This window comes from Larus michahellis, chromosome Z (genome assembly GCF_964199755.1).
Source record: "Larus michahellis chromosome Z, bLarMic1.1, whole genome shotgun sequence".
Classification (NCBI taxonomy): Eukaryota; Metazoa; Chordata; class Aves; order Charadriiformes; family Laridae; genus Larus; species Larus michahellis.
In genome coordinates this window covers 54,650,736-54,674,722 of record NC_133930.1, presented here as the reverse complement: position 1 = coordinate 54,674,722, position 23,987 = coordinate 54,650,736, and the positions used below count along the sequence as shown (strand labels likewise).

Genomic DNA, 23,987 nt, shown 5'->3' with positions numbered 1-23,987 from the left:
TTTAGGGAGGTTCCAAGTCAGCATTACTTAGTAATGGTATCAGTAACAGCATATAAGGCCAAGACTGCATATTTGACAATATGAGAAACACCAGACGTGGTATGGATTTAGCAAGGCTAGGTCCAGTGGTATAGGAATAACTAAAGGCAGGTTGCTCATATAGGAAGGGATTAGGGCAGAGAAAAGGAGGACAAGGATGACAAAAGACAGTGATAATAAGGCATGCAAATGACATAGTTGAAGCTGTGCAGGGTACCTGCTGAGCAGCTCTACACATGACCACTGCATTCTGAGGACAATATATCAAACCTGCTAGTCTGACCACACCAGGCATGTCTGAATTGATTCTGTAGTCTGCAAGACTGGGGCAAGGAGGCCTTTCCTTGGCTAGCAAGTCAGCAGCCAGGATGGACTAATCATGCATCCCAAAAGCATGTGTCAGTGCCCATTACAGGCCTAACGGCACTGATATTTTCCTAACATCTGCCTTCCACTGCACTTCAATACAAAATCAAAGCTGCTTCCCCATGTGGACCTCATCAAGCAGCATGTATTATTGCAATGATACTTGCCTGGCTTAGGATAGTGCTTTTACTACTTTTGGGGCAAGCTAAAATTACTTCAACTTTGAAAATAAACAAAACCAAAAAAACCACCCCAAGCTCTCATCGTACATTTCTGGACTAAATCCAAATGGGATCTTCAGTTTTCTGGGTTGAGCACATTAACAGTATCAGTATATAAAAACATGGATTTCAGCGCATTGTTGCAGAAAAGTAGTGAAAAAACAGGAAACATGATGAAAATGATGCATCAGTGAACTGTATGCCATGTCTCTCCTTATCCTTTTTCTCATGCTTTTTGAAATGATATCTTAAGGGTAACTCAGGTGGCCCCAGCACAACTTCCATCTACTTGGGCAGCTGGGTTTAACTTCGAGGTTTGCTGTGCTTTGTGTGGGAGACTGGATGAGATCTTCATCTTCAGAAGTTCTTGGAGCCTCCATACTTCTCTCAGTTTTTTTTCTTTTGCTTCTCTCTTTTTTTTTTTACTCTCTCTTTTGCTTCTTTAAGAGTAAATGAAGTCCTACACACTGAACTCAGCAAAACAGGTCACAGGATTAGTGCCTATTAGTCAGACCTACAGAGAAGTCAGGAATGCAGCAACTGCATCATGGACTTGCCAGCTCTGATTTGACAAGGGCTGTACTGTGGTGGTGTGATGGTGGTGTTTTGCTGTTTAACAGAATCATCTCAGATGATGCCTACGTAGGCTGCAACCAGTCCTGTAAGTGAGCTGCAGACACGTCCTAAACTACTGTCCAAACCACAGCCTCAAAGAGGGACACAATTAAAGTTGCAGTAAATAAAGCTAAATTCAATTAAACAGGTATCATTTACAATACTCAGTATCTGAGAATATTTGTTTTTCATGTTCTTGTTCACCCAGAAAAATCTGATTTTGGCCCATAACGAAGACAACAAATAATATCTCAGAATCACATAATAGTATGGACCTATTTTAAAGTGCATTCTAAGTTACTTAGGAAAATAATATTTTTTGAACTTGACTAGGTATTTTACTTTCATATTCTGAAAATCAACAGGATAAGCTAAATTAAAGACACTCTTACATGAAAATAAGCAGCTTGTAAAAACTTTTACTGTTTTATATAAATTAGTTAACACCACAAATATAGAAAGCAACACATTACAACTTTTTGCCAATTAGCAACACAATACACTGAGATTGTGAGCATACACTGCATGTACAGTACAGCAAATCACTGCTTTCAAGAAAGTTCTAGAGCTTCTTCTCTCAAATACAGGAGATGGCAAACACAATTTTTGAGTGGAAGACTGAAAGTTGTTTTCCACACTAACTCTGCCACAATTTGTATTCTTACATGAAAATTAAAGTTATCTCCAAATACAGAAAGAGAAAACACTGAATTATGTTGAGGGCCTAACTATTTGACTTTTTTTTAGTTTTGGCTGCCTGGCTTCTTGTATTATGAGATACAACAATTACAGAGCTTCCACTGGCAGGAAAGGCCTTAACTTTCATTACGAAAACTAAACGAAAAATAACTTCAGAAAATTTATTAAGACATGGAGAATTAACATTTCCTTAATTCCCTGCAAAACTCTCTATTCTAATTAAATAATTTCAATAATAAGTTTACTATCAGAAGAGACACAATTAATCAAATACAACACTTTTGACACCTTCTCTACTTAAGATGGTTTTCCTTTCCAGACAAATATCTTCTATGTCTTACATGCTATTTAGAGAAGTATAGTTTAGTGATAAGACCATAGGGGTAAATATGGAAACCTATCAGAAATCTTGATTTGCACATTTCTTTTATATATATTTTTTTACAAAAAGGAAAAAGTTTCAAAAATGGTAAATACTTGAATGTAAGTTTGATGTACATTTCTACTTACATCTTCAGCTTTTGAACCTTGATCCTGCAAAGATTTTTGTAGTTCTTCAACCTGGGACTGCACTTCTATAAGTCTCTGATTTACCAATCTAGGAAAGAGACAGTAATTTGTTTTTCAGAAAAACCCAAAAAACTGCAAGAGGAAGCAGCTAGAGATTTCTAGTGTCCAGTGTTTTCAGGTCACCTACACAAGAGATGCAATATTGTATTTCATTCACAGAAAATTTACAACAGTAGCTAGAGCGTACAGCAGTTCCAGAGATTATAGTCTGTAGTCATCCAGAACATTCTGATACTCTTCTAAGACAATATAAATGCGTGTATTAAGAAATCATTTCTATATACATGAAACAAGAGTTTCTAACAGTCAGTTTTACTGTGTGAGAGCTGCTAGCTTACCGCTTTTATGCAGTCACAGATTCCTATAAACCTGTAGCTTGGAAGGGATGTCTAAAGGGTTGTCTAAACCCAACCTCATCCTTAAAGCAGGTGCACTTAGAGCAGATTGCTGGGAACCACATCCAGTCCAGCTTTGGACACCTTTAAGGATGGAGGTCTGACATTCTCTTTGGGCCTCTCTTCTAAAACTCAGACCCATACTCCATATTCTGTCTATTGCCTCTTGTCCTTCCAGTGTCAATTGCTGAGAAGAGTCTGTCCTGTCTTCTTGACACCTTCCCATCAGGTAGATGTAGATCTCAGTATTATCTCCTCTATGCCACCTTTTCTTTGGCCTGAGCAAACCCAGTTCTCAGTCTTATCCCACATATCACATGCTCTAACATCCCTCACCTTAGCAGTATTCTGCTGTAGTCCTGTACATACATGTCTGTCTGGTTTCCCCAGACTGACTGCCTGCACCCTGGTGAGGACAGCCCAGGTCACAAGGTCCTCAGCTGACATATCCTCCTTTGCTGTCCACTGGAACCCCAGGACTTTTGCAGCAGAGCTGCTCCCAAGCCCACTGCTCCCAGACAGCATTGCCAGGTTCCTCTCAGCCAGGGACAGGGCTCCCATCAGCTCATTTCTCTGGACTGCTGAGCTCCTCTGAAAAACAGCTCTCCATTTCAGCATATCAGTCATTCCTCCCAATGTGGTACCGCCCTCAAACTTGCCAAGAATATAGTCCCTCCCATCAGTCAAGTTGTTAATAAAGGTGATGAACAGCATCAGTCCTGCTATTGATGCCTGAGGAACTTGTTGCCAGTTGGGTTTTGTAGCGCTGATGATAACGCTTTATGCCCAGCTATCTAATCAATTTTCCACTCACTTTACTGTCTACTTACTCAGTGTATATCTAATAATTCTGAACATAAGGTTACTATGGGAGACTGTGCCAAAGGCTCTCCTAACGGTAAGGTAAGTACCAGCCACTGTTTCACCCTTCTTCACATAGGTAGTCATCTAATTGTCAAGACAATTGGATTAGTTAGGTATGAGTTGGCCTGAATAAATTCACGTTGGCCTTTCCCAATAACTTTCTTGTCCCTGATGTGGCAGGAAACAGATCCCAGATGGACTTGATTTTTGAAATTCATAGAAAATGAGCTGTGGCCAACCAGCCTCTGTAGTTCTCTGGACTCTCTTTCTTGTCCTTCTTGAAGGTGAGTGCAGTATTTACCTTTTCCCAGGCTTCAGAAACCTTCCCCAATCAAAGGACGGACTGGGGAAGACTAGCTGGAGAGCAGATTCAAAGCTTAGACAGAGAGCAGTGTCGCAACAATATCACCCAGCTGCCTTAGGATGCTCAGATGCACACTGTATGGTCCCATGGACGTCTGTATGCTGATTGGCTTAATCTAGAAGGGTCAGCTGGAGCAGACTGCCCAGGAACATGTCCTGTTGGGTTTTAAATATCTTCAAGGATGGAGACAACCCCTCTGGGCAACCTATCCCAGTGTTCAACAACGCTCACAGTAAAAAGATGCATGTTCTTACACTGAGATTAAATTTAACAAATTTAATGTGTTTTAATTTCTGCCCACTGCCTCTTGACCTGTTACTGGGTGTCACTAGGCCTTCTCTTTTCCAAGCTACATAGTCTCTATCCCTCAGATTCTCCTTATATGAAAGATGCTGCAGTCCTGTAATCACAACCTTGTGGCATTTCACTGGACTGACTCCAGTAAGTTCATGTCTTTCTTGTACTGGGGAGGCCAGTATTGAACGCAGTACAATCAAAAGCATACGGCATTGTTAGAAAAGCCAACTGAAACAGAGGACAAAACTTCTTACCTGTTTTCTGTCTCCAATTCATTCTTCCGTAAGTTTGCATCATCAAGAAGGCTCTGCAACAAGGCAATCTTTTCATTGTCAGAACCTTCTTGGTTCAACTTTAACATCTTGTTCTCATGCTGAAGGCGAATGAGTTTCTCCCTAAAAACATAAAATATAATTTTGTAGAAAAAAGTATGCCAATCTCTATAAAAAAGAAAAGAGTTTGCCACAGGAGGTGTAAATATAATGTAAAGATCATCTTCATCTATTTAAGGGAGACAGCTAAAACAACAATCATACCCTCAAACCCCCACATACAAACCTGATTAAGGGAGTTGTAATTGTAGAAAGCACAACACAAGCAAGCTGCCTGAATGCCCCTATGAAATCTCAGAGTACAACTGGACAGATTTATAGGTAGAATGTGGAGAACGTAAAGCTTGGTGACAAGTCTTAAGGGAGCTTGTATTTTCAGCTGTGACGGAACTACTGCATGAACGTGGGCAAGTCACTTCTATCCTATTGGTCTGTTTTCAGAGAACTGTAGGATCATTTAGGTTGGGAAAGACCCTTAAGATCATGGAGTCCAACCATTAACCTAACACTACCGAGTCCACCACTAAACCATGTCCCTACGTGCCATGTCTACACATCTCTTAAATACCTCTAGATGACCCACCCTGACAAAGACCCTACAAAAGCCTGTGAAAACTTTGCACCACAACTTTTGTCACGCCCACAGGGTGGTGGTCCACACATATGCATTTCGTTCACTTTTCAGTCACAAGGTGAGGAAGTTCTGGCTCTCAGCCACTAAGAGGTGGCCACGACCATATATGACCACAGATCAGATTCACTTAGGGTAAAAATGGAGCCCACTGGAAGGCAAAATTTGAGTTGCTCTCCTTGGAAGCAGCGGGTCTGCACACGGGGACTCTCCTCATGGGCTGGGATGCCACCTGTGGTTCATCTCCTGTACAGGTTGAGAGACCTCATCTTATAGGTGAGTGATTGTGCACAGTTTTGTATCATCATGGTTTTAAACTAGAGCAGGGTAGGTTTAGGTTAGACATTAAGAAGAAGTTCTTTACAATGAGGGTGGTGAGACACTGGAACAGGTTGCCCAGAGAAGTGGTGGAGGCCCCATCCCTGGAGACACTCAAGGCCAGGCTTGATAACACTCTGAGCAATCTGATCTAGTTAAAGATGTCCCTGATGACTGCATGAGGGTTGGACTAGATGACCTTTAAAGGTCACTTCCAACCCAACACATTCTATGATTCTATGACCATTTCTAAACCTTAAGAATTCTTGAGTTGGTCATGAGCATTAAGTCCTCGTACATTCTGAATCTTTGTTTTACTAAGGTTGCTGGAGCACTAAATGATTTTGATAATAACTGATTTCCAGTTGATTCTCTGCTAAACAATTTTTGGTTAGAATAAAGTTTCTTTGAGTTTATCACCTGTCTAAATCTGATTTTGTGACAAATGGTGACAGATGACAACTCAACCATTTCCCTGGGCAGCCTGCTCCAGTGCTTGATAACAATTTTGGTGAAGAAATTTTTCTTGATATCCAATCTCAACCTCCCCTGATGCAACTTGAGGCCATTTCTTCTCATCCTATCACTTGCTACTTGGGAAAAAAGATCAACACCCACCTTGCTACAATCTCCTTTCAGGTAGTTGTAGAGAGCAATAAGGTTTCCCCTCAGCCTCCTTTTCTCCAGACTAAACAACCCCAGTTTCCTCAGCTGCTCCTCATAAGACTTGTGCTCTAGACCCTTCACCAGCTTTGTTGCTGTTCTTTAGACACGCTCCAGCTCCTCAAGGTCTTTCTTGTAGTGAGGGACCCAAAACTGAACACAGTATTTGAGATGCAGCCTTACCAGTGCCAAATACAGGGGACCGATCACTTCCCTAGTCCTGCTGGCCACACAAGCCAGGATAATATTGGCCTTCTTATGGATGTCTACCTTGACTTCAGCAAGGCTTTTGACACTGTCTCCCACAGCACCCTCATAAGGAAGCTCAGGAAGTGTGGATGAGATGAATGGACACAGTGGATTGAAAACTGGTTGAAAGACAGAGCTCAGAAGGGTATCAGAGGGTATAAAATCGAAGATTTCAGAGGGGTAGTGATTAGGGGCACAGAGTCTACTTGGAGGTCAGTGACGACTGGTGCTCCCCAGGGGTCAGTACTGGGTCCAGTCCTCTTCAATATATTCATCAATGACCTGGACGAGGGGATAGAGTGCACCTTCAGCAAGTTCGCTGATGACGCAAAGCTGGGAGGGGTGGCTGACACAGCAGAAGGCTGTGCCGCCATACAGAGAGACCTGGACAGGCCGGAGAGTTGGGCAGAGAGGAACCTTATGAAATTCAACAAGGGCAAGTGTAGGGTGCTGCACCTGGGGAGGAATAACCCCATGCACCAGTACAGGTTGGGGGCTGACCTACTGGAGAGCAGCTCTGTGGAAAGAGACCTGGGAGTCCTGGTGGACAACAGGATGACCGTGAGCCAGCAATGTGCCTGTCCTGGTTTGAGGTAAAACAGAACCAATTTTCTGATTTGTAATTTTACTTTTTAGCTGGGCCTCTTCTAACTGACTAAAGCCTGAAATTAACAGCATCTTGTTCAGAAACTGTTCCCTCTCAGAGTGATAAAACCTGATTATACCAAGGAATGGTGTGCACAGAGGCTCTTGCTTAGACTTATTGCTATAACAACCAAGGTCAGCTAACTTCGCTGCTTGCCCCATTAGAGGGTCGGAAGCGGAGAAGCGTAGAGACGTCCCACCTGCAGGGAGGAGCAGACGGGACAGGTGACCCAAAGCTGGCCAACAGGGTATTCCATCCCACATGCATCATGTTCAGTATAAAGATGAGGGATCAGTGGGGCAAGGCGGCTCTGGCTTGTTTTTTTTCTTCAATGGCCAACGTCTGAGAAGGACCCTGTCTGTTCATCTGCCTTTGATACCGATCCGAGCACTCCTGACTTTAGTTCCGGAATTCAGCTCCTGTCCACCGCTCACTCCAGTCTGGGACTTTCCCTGTGTCTGCTGGTGATGCGATTGTCATCCTGGGAGCTGGATACAGTTTTGTATATATTGCATACTTTTTTTCTTTAATTTTTATTATTCTATTATTATTTACTATTTTCTTATTTATTATTATTTTCATTAAAGTAGTTTAGTCCTTTTTCTAAACTCCTAAATCTCCTTAACTCTTCCTCTTCTCTCTGAGGAGAGAGCGGGGGGAGGGCCATCTGTCGTTCTGATTGGCCAATCCAGCCAAAACCACGACAGATTTATTGGCACCCAACGTGGGGCCCAACTGTGGCACTACCAGAGTTCTGACAGATGGTCTGACTAGTTTGAACTCCAGTTTACTCAGAGATTGATACAGACAGATCACATCATGTCGTTGCTAAACAGATTATTTTATTGTCTCTTTGTAGGCACTGCTTTAAAGTTAATTGATACGACAATGCTTAGCTTGCCTTATGTGTTGTATTGCTTGCTTGTTCTTTCTGTCTGTATGCGGTGGTTTAAACGTGCTATTTTGCTATTACAGAAAGTGGAAAGCTGCTGTATGGAGTCCTACACGACGAGTTGCAGAAGCAACTGAAGGAGAAGGTGAATCGAGTCAATTTGCAGAGGTAAAAGCTATCCAGCTGGCCTTAGACATTGCCGAATGAGAAAAGTGGCCAATACTCTATCTCTACACTGACTCACGGATGGTGGCAAATGCTCTGTGGGGATAGTTAATGCAGTGGAAGCAGAGCAACTGGCAGCGCAGAGGTAAACCCATCTGGGCTGCTGAATTGTAGCAAGACACTGCTGAGCGGGTAGGGAAACTACTTGTAAAGGTACGTCACGTAGAGGCCCACGTACCCACGAGTCGAGCCACTGAGGAACATCAAAACAATCAGCAAGTGGATAAGGCTGGTAAAATTTTCCAGACAGATTTGGACTGGGAACATAAAGGTGAACTATTTTTAGCTTGGTGGGCCCATGACACGTCAGGTCATCAAGGAAGAGATGCAACATACAAATGCGCTCGTGACCGAGGGGTGGATTTAACCATGGATGCTATTGCACAGGTTATCCACGATTGTGAAACATGCACCGAAATCAAACAAGCTAAAAGGTTAAAACCTTCGTGGTATGGGGGATGATGGCTGAAATATAAGTATGGGGAGACTTCGCAAACTGACTATATCACACTCCCTCAAACACGTCAGGGTAAGCGTTTTGTGCTTACAATGGTAGAAGCAAGCACCGGGTGGTTGGAAACCTATGCCGTACCACATGCTACTGCCTGGAATACCATCCTGGTCCTTGAAAGGCAAGTCTTGTGGCGACATGGTACTCCAGAAGGAATTGAATCAGACAATGTGACTCATTTCAAAAATAATCTTATAAGTGCTTGGGCAAAAGAACATGGTATTGAGTAGGTATATCACATCCCCTATCACGCACCAGCTTCTGGGAAAATTGAGTGATACAATGGACTATTAAAAACCACCCTGAAATCAATGGGGGGTGGAACCTTTAAAAACTGGGACAAGCATTTAGCACAAGCTACCTGGTTAGGTAACACCAGGGGATCCATCAATCGAGTTGGTCCTGCTCAATCAGACCTTTTACATAATATAGAAGGGAATAAGGTCCCTGTGGTGCATGAAAGGAATATGCTGGGGAAAGCTGTTCGGGTTTCTCCTACTTCAGGCAAAGGCAAACCCATTTGTGGGACGGGTTTTCCTCAAGGACGTGGATGTACTTGGTGGGTGATGATGGAGAATGGAGAAATTCAGTGTGTACCTCAAGGAAATTTAACCCTTGGTGAAAATACTCAACTCCGAGCTGTATGATGTTAATTGTTATACAATACTAACAGCGTTCTATAAGTGTTTTTCAGGATAACATAGTGGTGATGAGACCTGAGCCAGCTTCATCAAGTAGTGTCCAGCAAACTCTTCAGGATGGACATACTACCTGTGGACATGGACCACAATGAACTTTATATCATCTTTTCTACCCTGAGAGCCTGCTATGATAGATGAAAACCTGCAATTATTACCTAAATGAACTTAATGAACTTTGGTGTATAAAGATAAAATCATAAGTGAGAGATCTATGTATCTATATATATGTATATATTTGATGGAAAAGAAGTGACAGTAATCTGAGCATGACGCAAATGGTATGGAATAAGGGATGGAATGTCCTGGTTTGAGGTAAAACAGAACCAATTTTCTGATTTGTAATTTTACTTTTTAGCTGGGCCTCTTCTAACTGACTGAAGTCTGAAATTAACTGTTCCCTCTCAGAGTGATAAGACCTGATTATACCAAGGAACGGTGTGCACAGAGGTTCTTGCTTATACTTATTGCTATAACAACCAAGGTCAGCTGACGTCGCTGCTTGCCCCGTTAGAGGGTCAGAAGTGGAGAAGCGTAGAGGGGTCCCACTTGCAGGGAGGAACAGACGGGACAGGCAACCCAAAGCTGACCAACAGGGTATTCCATCCCATATGCATCACACTCAGTATAAAAGCTGAAGGATCAAAGGGGCAAGGCACCTCTGGCTCGCGCTTTCTTGTGGCCAAGAAGGCCAATGGCATTCTGGGGTGCATCAAGAAGAGTGTCGCCAGAAGGTCGAGGGAGGTCATCCTCCCCCTCTACTCTGCCCTTGTCAGGCCACATCTGGAGTACCGTGTCCAGTTCTGGGCTCCCCAGTTCAAGAAGGACAGGGAACTGCTGGAGAGGGTGCAGCAAAGGGCTACCAAGATGATTAGGGGACTGGAACACCTCTCTTATGAAGAAAGGCTGAGGGATTTGGGTCTCTTCAGTCTGGAAAAGGGATGGCTGAGGGGGGATCTTATCAACACTTATAAATACTTGAAGGGTGGGTGTCAGGAGGATGGGGCCAGGCTCTTTTCAGGGGTGCCCAGCAACAGGACAAGAGGTAATGGGCACAAACTTGAGCATAGGAAGTTCCACCTAAACATGAGGAGGAACTTCTTTACTTTGAGGGTGGCAGAGCACTGGAACGGGCTGCCCAGAGAGGTGGTGGAGTCTCCAACTCTGGAGACATTCAAAATGCGCCTGGACGCATCCCTGTGCAACCTGCTCTAGGTAACCCTGCTCTGGCAGGGGGTTGGACTACATGATCTCCAAAGATCTCTTCCAACCCCTAGCATTCCGTGATTCTTGGCCACCTGGGCACACTGATGCCTCATATTCAGTCAGCTATTGACAAACACGCCAAGTCCTTTTCCACCAGACAGCTTGCCAGCCACACTTCCCAAAGCCTGTAGCATCGCACGGGGTTGTTGTGCTGCACCCAAGTGCAGGATCCGGCACTTGGCCTTGTTGTACCTCATACAACTGGCCTCAGCCCATTGATCCAGCCTGTCCAGATCTCTCTGTAGATCCTTTCTACCCTCAAGCAGATCAACGCTGCCACCCAACTTGGTGTCATCTGCAAGCTTCCTGAGGGTGCACTCGATCCCCTTGTCCAGATCATTGATAAAGATATTAAACAGAACTGGCGCCGGGGAACGCCACTTGTGACCAGCCACCAACTGGATCTAACTCCATTCAGCACATTTCTCCGGGCCCAGCCACCCAGGCAAGTTTTTTTTACACAGAAAAGAATATGCCCGTCCAAGGTCTGACCAGCCAGTTTCTCCAGGAGAATGCTACTGGAAACGGTGTCAAAGGCTTTACTAAAATTCAGGTAGATGACATCCACAGCCTTTCCCTAATTCACTAAGCAGGTCATCTTCTCACAGAAGGAAATCAGGTTAGTCAAGCAGGACTTGCTTTTCATAAACCCATCCTGACTGGATAAGGAATTGGCTGGATGGCTGCACTCAAAGAGCTGTGGTCAACGGTTTGATGTCCAAGTGGAAACTAGTGACGAGTGGCATTCCGCAGGGGTTGGTACTGGGACAGACGCTGTTTAACATCTTCGTCAACAACATGCACAGTGACTCTTTATGAGGGATTGTAGCAATAGGATGAGCGGTAACAGTTTTAAACTGAAAGAGGGGAGATTTAGATTAGATATTAGGAAGAAATTCTTTACTGTGAGGGTAGTGCGGGACTGGAACAGGTTGCCCAGATAAGCCATGGATGCCCCATCCCTGAAGCGTCCAAAGACAAGTTGGATGGGGCTTTGAGCAACCTGGTCTAGTGGAAGGTGTTCCTGTCAGTGGAGTTGCAACAAGATGATCTTTAAGGTACCTTCCTTCCAATCTGAACCACTCTATGACTCTATGATAAATGATGGAAAGGGGCTTGGTGAGCACTTCCACCAGCTCCCTCAGTACCCTTGGGTAGACGTCATCTTGCCCCATAGACTTGTGTGTAAGCGGCGTAGCAGGTTGCTAACCTGATATAAGTCCAAGCCCCCTTTGAACTCTGGGGGCTTCATTCTGCTCCCCATCTCTGCCTTTGAGCTCAGTGGGCTGGGTACCCTGACAACAATTGGTCTTACTACTGAAGACTGAGGCAAAGAAGGCATTAAGTACCTCAGCCTTTTCAGCATCCTTTGTCATTATGTTTCCCCCCTCATCCAATAAAGGATGGAGACTCTCCTTAGCCCCCCTTTTGTTTTAAGTGTATTTATAGGAACATTTTTAATTGCCTTTTACTGCAGTAGCCAAATTAAGTTCTAGTTGGGCTTTGGCCCTTCTAATTTTCTCCTGGCATAACCTCACGACATCCTTAACAGTCCTCCTGAGTTGCCTGCCTCTTCTTCCAAAGGTCATAAACTCTCTTTTTTTTTTTCCTGAGTTACAGACAAAGCTCTCCGTTTAACCAGCCAGTCTTCTTCCCTGCCTGCTCATCTTTCCGCACATACAGACAGCCTGCTCCTGAGCCTTTAAGATTTTCTTCTTGAAGAATGTCCAGCCTTTGAGGACTACTTTGCCCTTCAGGACTGCCTCCCAAGGGACTCTATCAAACAGGCCCCTAAACAGGCCAAAGTCTGCCCTCTGAAAGTCCAAGGTAGCAATTTCGCTAACCCACCTCCTTATTTCTCTGAGAATTGAAAACTCTATCATTTTATGATAGCTGTGCCCAAGGTGGCCTCCAACCATCACATAACCCAACATTCCTTCTCTGTTGCAAACAACAGGTCCGGCAGGTCACCTCTCCTAGTTGGTTCACTCACCAACTGCGTCAGAGTTGTATTTCCAGCAGACATCTGGTAAGTTGAGTTCCCCATGAGTCCCTCATGAGTACAAAAGCTAGTGATCATGAAACTTCTCCCAGCTGTTTATAGACTATTCCATCTGCCTCTTCATCTTGGATGGGTGGTCTATAGCAGACTCCCACCACACTGCCTTGTTGGTCTTTCACATGATTCTTACCCATAAACACTCGACCCTTTCACCATTACTGTCAAGCTCTAGACAGTCAAAATACTCCCTAACATACATGGCTACCCCACCACCCCTCCTTCCTTGCCTATACCTCCTAGGGAGTTTATAGTCATCCATTGCAGCACTCCAGTTGTGTAAGCCATCCCACCACGTTTCTGTGATTGCAACTATATCATAGTTTTCCTGCACAATGGCTTCCAACTCCTCCTGTTTGTTGCCCACGCTGCATGCATTGGTGTAGATGCACTTCAGTTGAGCTATAGATTCTGCCACCTTTTTGGGGGGAGAAGCCCTAATCCCTATGTGACTGTTCCCAGGTGTTTCTGTGGTTTCTAGTGCATTAACAACCTTTATGTCTTTGCTGCCACATGCATCTCCGTCCTGTCACTCCACTGAGATGGCAAAGGTGCTGCATGCATTACTACAGGGACATTTCAAATGTGCTCATTGTGGAACAGGCTGAAGGACTTTGCTAGCACACCATCCCTCAAACATTAGTGTGCCACTCCCAGGCTTATCTCTAGTAAGCCTGGTTTTATCCCCTTTCCCCTTCAAATCTAGTTTAAAGCTCTTTCAACAAGCCCTGCTAACTCCTCATGTCACTCAACTTGTTGATTTCCTCAGGTGCAATTTACATGCCACAGACAACCTGCCTCACAAAACTCTCCCATTTAGTCTGCAGGTCTTCTCTAGGAGATGGAGAAAGGTGCTTGAAACACAGACCCATGCTCTGTTACCACAGAAGGAATGAGAGAGCAACAGTAGCTACTCCTATGGGTGGGCTGCCTTGTGCAGTCTTCCCCCTTCATCAGCAGAAGCAGCAGCCCAGACCTCCAGATAAGGAAGTTCCAGTCCTACAGCACCTACTGATACTGTTCATCTCTAACAGGTAGGTGTGGAGGCCAAGTTTAGCAGCTACAGTCTGCACAGATGTATACTTGCATAAAATCCAGAATTCATCTTCATGAGCCAAAGATGAAGAATCAGTGAAACCATAGGCTATGCTTGTATATTTCTAGCATTTAGGGTCCTGTCCTCTCTCACACAATCACGTGGAAGGATTATGCAGTAACTCCATACTTCACTAACACTGCCTCAAAATGTTTTTCTTCTCTTTTTTTTTGTCTCTGAACAGAACGAAAAAGAATTGCTCTAGTAGTAAGGTGCAGCAGCACAGCTGGAAGGAAACCAAATTTTTCCTATTATTAGCTTTCTAGAAAGATATTATTCTACTACTGAACAGTATGTTTTGACCCATATTGAGCTTTCCAAATGTTAAAATACTGTAGAGACAAAAGAAAAAGATATCCCGAACAGCTAACAGTTTTCTGAGATGTGACTGTCTTAAAAACTTTTAACATACTGGCAAGGCCCAAGACAGGCTGCAACATTTAAAGATACAATTATTTTCAACTCTGCCACTGCTGTTCTTCCTTTTAATAGACTGTAAGCATCTGCCATGATACAAAGTGGAATTTTTTACAATTATATACACAAGAATTTATATATTTATACATATATTATAATGTAATTACTCTTCCTTTCACCACTTCAGTCATTCCTTCCTTGTACAAATCACATTCTTGTAACAAGTATTTTTGTCTCCTAATCATATATATGCTGCAGTTATAGGAACTCTCTGCAGGAAAATAAGAGACACAATGTGAAGATAAAGGTTTTTTTGTTTTCCTTTTTTTGGTGTAGCACAATACAAACTCAAGAGAGGTCAGCTGACTTTCGCCAACAGTAACAGCTCCTGCTGTGCAGAAAACCAAAAGAAGAGAAAAAAAACCCAAACGTTAATTGTAGAAACTTTTTACACTGAAAACTAACTAATCATGTATGGGTACATTGTAAAGGTTAGTAAAAGCAAGCACACATTTAGCTTACTTTATTTCAGGAGTAACAATTTCTGCTGCTAAACTGTCTGAAGGCTCTTGTCTTCCCAGAGGCATCAGTCCTGGGTTAGGAAAAGCAAAAAATTTAGCAAGCAGACCAGTAACTTCTTTAAAACACCAGAAGTAAACATTGTTCTGGAAGTTTACAGTTTTAGAGTAATGCTAGAAAACTGTCAGCATAGTCAGGCTACAGTAAGACAGAAAAGCATGATTTCATTTGGAGAATAATCATTATTTCTGTCTTTATCAATTCTGATCAAGTAATTTTATGGTGTATTTTCTGCTCATTAGCTTATCTAAGCACTACAAAGCTGTGCAACATCACACACAGAAATAAATTGCAAAACACGAAACATACGCACATGAGAAAACTTAGTATTTCCCTAAATAAAATTATGTAACTACACAGAAATCTGAAATACATTCTAAAAATATCACTCTGGGCAGGAGACTAAAATTTCTGATTGAGTGAAATAACACTTGAAGTTTTCAAATGCTTACAAAGTTATGAATAGTTGAAGCAGTTTTTCACTGCTGATCTTAGAGGAACTTAAATTTTTTCTGTGCTAAATAAAAGCGTACTCAGTAGTCTCCAGAGAAGTCCTGTAAACTTTAGAAAAGATACATTTAATCTCCTTATCTGCACTTTACCTGTTGTGGTGAGCTGACCCTCCTGAGCTTGTACACATCTGAGCTCTTCAATAGTTTCTTTCAAAGAATCCCTTTCTGTTCTTAATCTCTGAATAATTGGAAAGAGAATGCATATCAGTCTTGGCACTACAAATCCATCTTTAGCAGTACACAAGTCATAAAAGACACATCCTCCAACACTTCAAAAGGAATTTAATGCAACTCTAGAGTTAATTTTAAAATTAAGGCATCTCACTGTTTCATAACAGAATAAAAATAAATATTACATATTCCACATGAACAGTGGGGTTTTTTGAGAAGAGTTGCTGCTCTGCATTACACTTATGGGGGTAAAAATATCAGGATATAAACTTACAAAAATTAAGATATCAATGAAACAAAGTTCTTGTACCAGGTAGTAAACAGCATTCGCTGGGGCTACCCTCTCAGCCATCCTCCTTTTCCCCCTCATTGTGGCTGATTCCAAGGGAAAGGGAAGTGAATTAAGAGACTGTAGACCTTTCCCTCACCAAGAAACCACAGTTTATCCAGGAGTGAAATAAAAAGCAGATGAGTGCACAGCCAACATAACAAACAAACTGCATTAACTTCAATTAACTTTCACTGTCTTTCAACAGTGAAACTGTGAGCAGCATTTCCATATTCCCTTCTTCCTGTATGTGAACTGGTCTTGCCATTCACCAGCATCTTAGCTACGGAAGAAAACTAGTTGCTTGAGGCTCAATCCAAAGAGAACTGAAGAAGAGGACTGGACCACCTTGGGATCTAGATTATGGGCTCTTCAGTAGCATCAGGCAAATACTCTCCCAATTTGGTACAAGCCCCTTTTGGCAAAAAATGAGAACCTACAGATAGCATCAAGTTTTTGTCCGGAAGGTTGCCAAGATTCAAAAACGAAAGGAGGAAATGGCAACTATGTAAAGATCCAAGTTATTGTTTGCTCCAAAATCAGACATGTCCAGTATTACTAAAAGATCCAGGACAGACCTTGGCTCTGTGTAGGTATGGAATTATGTTAGCTGACAGCTCCTTGCATTTCATCCTATTAGCAGTTTGATTCAGATATATTTTAGATTTCAGCCCAAATGGATCCAGGACATGGAACCACTTTGGCAAAGAACATTTTGGTGAAGTGTGACAGAGGCTTCTGCTGTATTTCTGAATCCTGCAAGGTGAACTCTGGTGCAACCGTCAGAACAATCTGAATAAAGCGTACATTCTGTTAGCACTGAAAGTGGTTTCAAAAACCCTACAGGTGAAAACACTGTGCTTACCACAAATACTACAGAAGAACAGCCACACGGAGGAGTGCTCAAACTCAGCTGCTGAAAGCAAGGATTCTGCAGTCTGCTACCATCAGTCAGAAAACACCAAGTTGATTAACCAAATGCCAGAACATTTTAGTGAATAGAAAAAGCTCTAGGGCTTCATTTGTACACTGCAGACAAAACCAACTCATCACATTACCTTAGCTCTTACCATAAAACACACCACAGAAGTAAAATTCCAAGCTACGTAGGTGAAGGTATCAAACACACTACCACACTTTGCCAGAACACAAAGACAAGGACAAAATCAATTTCAGTAACTGTTTCCAAAATATAACTGACAAGATGCCACTATGTAGCTTGTGACCTGTGGTGGGCAACCTTACTGGTACATATGTGACAATGGGAAACAGGAAGAGTAGGTAATAAAGGTAGTGAATCACGAATTCAAATGTTGAGAGACTCAAGCTGTAATCTGCTTCTCACAGGTGCATATCCATTCAAAAGAATGTATTGAAATACAACATGTGCCCCCAAAAATGCTATTTGCCAGTGAGTAAAACAGAAAACTATATGACAATGGCCTGCAATTCAGATCCTTTGTGCAAGATGAAATGGTCCACCAAGCAATGGGTAAGCCACAGACATAATCTTACCATTGGTCAAACATAACAAAACTGGAAAAAAAAACTTTAAATAAAGAGCAAGAAAGAAAGTCAGAGCACAGTACAATCTGAACCAAAGGGCAGATGGAAGTGATATCAAGGATAAGTGTCCGCTATAGTTTAAAAATTTAATAAGATATGGAAATTGAAGACCTATGAACAGAAAATAGCTGAAAACTTTCATTTCAAATGCTATTCAAGTGCAGGGGCTGGAAATTTTGGAAAGGAAACATAACTATTGAGGGAAAAGCCTATAGAGATTCTGACGGATGGCTAGATGGACTCATACTTAAAAGAAGCCTAAGAAATTGCTAACTTAAAGTGCTGGCCTTGGTTTGTGATAGTTTGAGGCACCTACATATACATTCCTATGAAACAAGTCAAAATAATCTGGTGAGAAACAATAGTGAGCAAAAGAAGTCTGAAGGATCAGTCTTGGCAAGAGAGGACAGAGCAATTAATCGCAGAATCACTGCAGAATTGCAGATCAGCTGCAAATGACAGCAAGGAAGGGAACAGAAGAGTATCCATCCTATGTGTTCCATGTTGGCAGTACAAGATAGATAAACAAGAAGCTGCCATAAAGGCAAGATCGCCACAAAGGACACATCCCTCTACACAACTGCTAAGCTTCTTGCTGCAGTAGTCATGACTCCAGAAAGAGAAGCATGCTGATGGTACCTTAAAGAATACTTTAGAAAAAATGCAACAGGAATATAGTTCTAGGATGATACTGCAGAACGCCTACTTTAGATAGTTTTTCAGAATACTTTACAATTACCCTGGGTGATTATTAACCTTCTCACGGTAAGTGGTCAAGAAACAACTTCAGATCCCAAATATGAAGGCTCTTCCTCTTAAAAATAGATTGCATATGTTTTTGTACAGTCACTTTATTCCATGCTGTACAGTTCTTAGGTTTAGAAAGGATCTTGTACACAAACGTCAGAAAATTTTAAGTGAAAAAAGACTTCCTAATTTAAAGTTTGCTGTAAATAGCTAACTATAATTACCATATCTCTGTGTTGTAAAGGACAAAAAGTTGCTATCGCTACTACCAAAAAAATAACACCTTGGCACTTACATCTTTTTCTTTTTGAAGGCTGTCTACTTTTTCTTTCAGTCGTTTGCATTCATAATCTAATTTATCAGCTTTCTTGGATTCTTCAGATAACCTGTTTTGTAGTTCAACTGCCTGTGAGAACAAGAACCAATAATTTGTCTGCAAATATTAAAACAAAATACACAAGACAAAGTAGCCAATTACCATGCACCATGAGTCATGTTGTAAACAAGTGAAATAGTTACCTATAGGATATACTAAAAACTGCTTTCATCAGTTGTTCTATGTTTTAGCAAAACCAACAGCAGTCAAATATTAGATCTCAGCACAAGCAAAAGAAGCAAAAACCGTGAAGTATTTTCAGTACACCTGAAAACAAGAATTTAAGCCCAAGCATGGTTTACAGGAAAAAGCTATATAGTTCTGTGGATCAAAGATCTTAGGAAAAGTATAAAAACCTCCTGCATTCTGAGAAGCCTAGGAAAAAGAAAAAAAACTCTGAAGAAATCAAATTATCTATGCTTTTGTTAACTCCATTTCACAAGTCTCACTTGGAATTTGACCACCAGTTTATGCAGTCAAGTAACATTTCTTAACCTGGGATTTTCCTAATGGTTTTTAACACACTAACATAAAGATTCAGCCACAGGCTCATAAACAGTTTTCTGTATTTCAGAAGCAAACATTGCTAATAAAGTTGCATGTATACTTTCCACTACAGATCAGTAAAGAGCTTTTAAAACTAAATGAGCAGAAATCTGAAAGCTGAGCGGAAACGATCAGTGAACGGGAGGCAAATCAGTGAAGTCTTGCCTTTTCAAAACTCTCAGCCTTTACTAGCAAAGGCTCATTCCCAGAACATTAATAAAGCTCATAATGCAGAGAGCATGGAAGCAAGTAAGCTGAATAAAGACTGACCTGCAAACACAAAAGCTGAATGAAGACTCAGCTAAAAGACATACAGCTTCTTCAGAAGCAATTAATAAGAAGGCTTTTTCATGGCTTTTAGATTACAGAGAAAGTGATTAAATTAAACTGTGAAGCATAGCAGTAGCCATACCTACATTAAGACTGTCTAATGGTTCTAATTACCTTTTATTTTCAATGTATATAGCTACAGGAAAATAACTACCAGACCTAAAATCTGCATGGTCTTAAGTCTTAGAAAAGGACTTTGCTGCTGCTGTTCTTAAATTAAATGCTGCAAAAAAAAGCACAGGCCTGCCATTTCTGAGATTATCAGATTAAAAAAATATATCAAAATGTGAGATATGAAAATATTTCATTTCTCAGGTGTGACATTTATCACTGGGGCTATCAGACTAAGTGCAGGTAAAAAAAAATGCAGGCCTTCAACGGTGATTGTGTCACCACTTGCAAAATAGGTGTATTTTCACCTCAAATGGAAACAAATGCATTAATGTTTGTAATCACTCATGCTATGGTAATGGTATGTAGAAAACACAGCAGGATACAAATTGTCCTGAATCAGGACTTGGGAGTGTATAGAAAGATATACAGTTACATGGTAATGCAGAAGATTAAAAAAAAAATGAATTGCCATCACATTTACCGAGCATTATCTGACATGTGGAATGAGTAAAGCAGGAATCTCGCAGCAAAGAAAAGCAAGACATACTGTTAAAAATATATCAGAATGCACATGCACAAAGGGGCTGAATTAAAGTTACAAAAAATAATCCTGGAATCTTCACATTTCAATTCTTCATGCTACAATAAAAAGTTTCTTAGAAAATGCTTGTGCTTGCTTTCAGAAAAGTTAGCAAAACCTCTTAAATAAATAAATGCTACTACATTTCCCAGCACAATACACCACCACTAACCTCATCTCACAGAAACTGCTGGGTGGGGTGAAAATGCAATTTCCTTGCAGATCACTATAGGAATTTGAACAAAGCACTTTCATCTGCAGAGCACAGGGCTTCTAAGCCAAAGAAATAACTCCTCTGATGGTGTAATCATGAGTAGGATTGGATCCTTCACACACCAGACGGGACACATTCCACTACAGGGACATGCTAGTGCTCAGCGGTGATGTAACATCAGAATCCTTATACCCGGCTTAATTCTTACAGCACAATTTAGTATTCCCAGAAATTAATTTTGTGACAGCTCATGATTTGCAGGCAGGTCTCAAGAGGAGCCCTGCCTTACAGACACTGAAGGCAAACACACTGTGTGTTCAGAGGCACTGCGTTTAGGTGAATAAAACTCACATCTGTCACAGAGGCTTATTCCGGTCTCAGCCAACACACAGTTTTGTACAAGTCAACAGCTCCTCAGCCATGAAATTCCACCCATAAAACACAGGGAAAGATGAAGAAAAGGAGTCCTTTTGCAGCACAAATGATGGGACTGCCCTTTTCAAAACTCTTATTGTTGGTGAAATAAGATTGATCAGATGCAGATGTCAAGGTTACACAACTATATCACATGCTCAGCTGTTTAATGGAGCTAAATACTTGTTGCCAGTAAACGTGATACTACTCATGTATGAAAGGCCATGGCTCTCTACATTTACTTTTCCCTTTGATTGTCTGTTATTTCAACATTTTTCTTGTCCAGGTTCTTTTTTTTCTGATAGAATCACTTGGACTTTATTTACAATCAGCCCATAGAGGCTGAAGCTAGTTGTTTTAATAACTAAGATGGCCAGGTGCAGGGAAAAAGCTATCAAGTCTTAGGGACACACATTGCTCCTGGGCTTGCAAAGTTGTTATCGGTTGTTTATTTATTTTTATTCTGCTGTAAACTGACATATATGGACCTCTGTGCCATGACCATTCGAGATTATGAGAAGGCAGAAATACAGAGCGGGCACTACTACTTTAACGAACCACGCTCTGCCTGGCCCTGTAACAAGAATCCCAGAATGATGTCATGTCAATATAGCATAGAAGCAGAGAGAAGATTAAGCCCATCTTCCACCTTTACAGAAATAGAATCACATGACACTCTGATAAGCAGGCAGCCTTTCACTCCAGAGAGCGTGCTGGTCACACGTTTTGTACGCTGCTGGGTTCGTATACACAAAGATGACATGCAACCTTCTCTCTTCATAACTGGACAAATTAGAACCTTAAAAAAAGAGGTTACTTAACCACAGGAATAACTTACCTCAGCTGTGGTGCATTCCCCCCTGCTGGAAATTTCTAAGTGAAAAGTGGATACTTTTTCTGAAAGAAGAGGCTCTAATCCAAGCCCCACTACTGAACACAAATTAGGAAAAATTTGAAAAAAAAAAACCCTTAACATCTGTTGATTTTTTTAAAAGTAAGAAATACTGCTTATTGGCAAACTAGTAGAAACTTGAAATAGTGATAAGAATTGCAGGAAATAAGGACAAAGGTAGTCCCTACAAAACATGGAAGTCTTGTAAACGCAAGGAGCTGTTTGTTCATAATTTCTTTTTTACTCTGAGGCATTAGCCATGTTATGAAGATAAAGTGTTCGACAATACAGAGAACTGTTGCATTGATGACGTCTGTTCTCACCTGTCTCTTGTACGTTTCCAGTTGACTGCGTGCTGCGTTGGCCTTCCTTAGCTCTTCTTCCAGGCTCACGGTATTCTGCATGTACATTGTATTCTTCTCTTCTAAGAGTTTCACTTGCCGTCGCAAATCACCCAGGTCTTCCAATTTCTTTTTGTATGACTCTACCTGGCTTTCTAACTTGGCTACTTTATCAGAAGAATGCCTGGAGGGACAGATTTATACCAAATTTGTACTCTGAAAACTAACAAAATGAAATGTCCTGAAGCTTTCTCAGTATTTTGCCTTAATGTGGAAAACATTCTGAGACATCATGGGGAGACCAAGAAAGCAATCATATCCTCCCCCATTACTAATGTTTTCACTTTTAAATTGTCTTCTTCCCTCCCATAATTATTTGTCAACTCAGCTGCCGATGAAAGTACTTTTAGTCACAATCGCTCTCCCAAATACAGCCTTCTTATCTGCTTCCAATCTTAACAGTTAAAGTACCTTCACTCCCACACATTTCCTTTCAATTCTAAATCAATCCTCAGTCCCGCATTTTACAAGGGTAAAGAATAAAATTTTCTGCCCTTCGATTTTTTCCAATGATAGCCAGGAATAAAGTCATAAAGATCTATCTCCTGGGCAGCATACACTCGGTGACACAGAAATACTGTAACAACTTTGGAACCTGATTCCTTCTTGTCTTGGTTTCTGCTGGGATAGCATTAATTTTCTTCCTAGTAGCTGCTGTGTTTTGGGTTTAGTATGAGAATAATCTTGATAACACATATTGTGTTAGTTGTTGCTAAGTAATGTTTACATTAGTCAAGGATTTTTTTAGCTTCCATAGAAGCTGAGAGGGAACATATACAGGACAAGCTGGACAAAGGAATATACCATACCATAGACATCACGGTCTGTATATAAATGGAGGTTGGTCAGGGGGCAGGAATGTGTGATTGCTGCTCAGGATGGGCTGGGCAACCCATCATCAGGTGGTGAGAGTGACTTGTGTTGACTCTGAGGGAGCTGGCAGAAGTCATTGCTGGGCCGCTCTCCATCATCTTTGAAAGGTCCTGGAGAACAGGCGAGGTGCCTGAGGACTGGAGGAAAGCCAGTGTCACTCCAGTCTGTAAGAAGGGCAAGAAGGAGGACCCGGGAAACTACAGGCGACCAGCCTCACCTCCATCCCTGGAAAGGTGATAGAACAGCTCATCCTGGGCATCATCTCAAAGCATGTGGAGGAAAAGAAGGTTATCGGGAGTGGTCAGCATGGATTCACCAAGGGGTAATCATGCTTGACCAATCTGATAGCCTTCTATGATGGAATGACTAGATGGATAGATGAAGGGAGGGCAGCGGATGTTGTCTACCTTGACTTCAGCAAGGCTTTTCACACAGTCTCCCCACAGCATCCTCATAAGGAAGCTCAGGAAATGTGGATTAGATGAATGGACAGTAAGGTGGATAGATAACTGGTTCAAAGACAGAGCTCAGAGGGTTGTGATTAGGGGCACAGAGTCTACTTGGAGGTCAGTGACGACTGGTGCTCCCCAGGGGTCAGTACTGGGTCCAGTCCTCTTCAATATATTCATCAATGACCTGGACGAGGGGATAGAGTGCACCTTCAGCAAGTTTGCTGATGACACAAAGCTGGGGGGGGTGGCTGACACAGCAGAAGGCTGTGCCGCCATACAGAGAGACCTGGACAGGCCGGAGAGTTGGGCAGAGAGGAACCTTATGAAATTCAACAAGGGCAAGTGTAGGGTGCTGCACCTGGGGAGGAATAACCCCATGCACCAGTACAGGTTGGGGGCTGACCTGCTGGAGAGCAGCTCTGTGGAAAGAGACCTGGGAGTCCTGGTGGACAACAGGAT

The 23,987-nt window shown here is 42.0% G+C and overlaps 1 protein-coding gene across 3 annotated transcripts in view; it reads right to left on the bottom strand.

Moving 5' to 3' along the window:
* The window catches only part of HOOK3 (hook microtubule tethering protein 3), a 96,804-nt gene that overhangs the window by 19,921 nt on the left and 52,896 nt on the right, over positions 1-23,987 (bottom strand). For 2 of the 3 annotated variants that reach the window (XM_074570919.1, XM_074570920.1), the window contains exons 11-16: positions 22,126-22,327; positions 18,632-18,742; positions 15,615-15,702; positions 14,956-15,025; positions 4,685-4,825; positions 2,451-2,538 (exon numbers count right to left, since the gene is read on the bottom strand). In XM_074570919.1, the coding sequence (XP_074427020.1) occupies positions 2,451-2,538; positions 4,685-4,825; positions 14,956-15,025; positions 15,615-15,702; positions 18,632-18,742; positions 22,126-22,327 (700 nt within the window). The remainder of the gene's footprint in view (positions 1-2,450; positions 2,539-4,684; positions 4,826-14,955; positions 15,026-15,614; positions 15,703-18,631; positions 18,743-22,125; positions 22,328-23,987) is intronic. The other variant, XM_074570921.1, reaches the window with a different exon arrangement.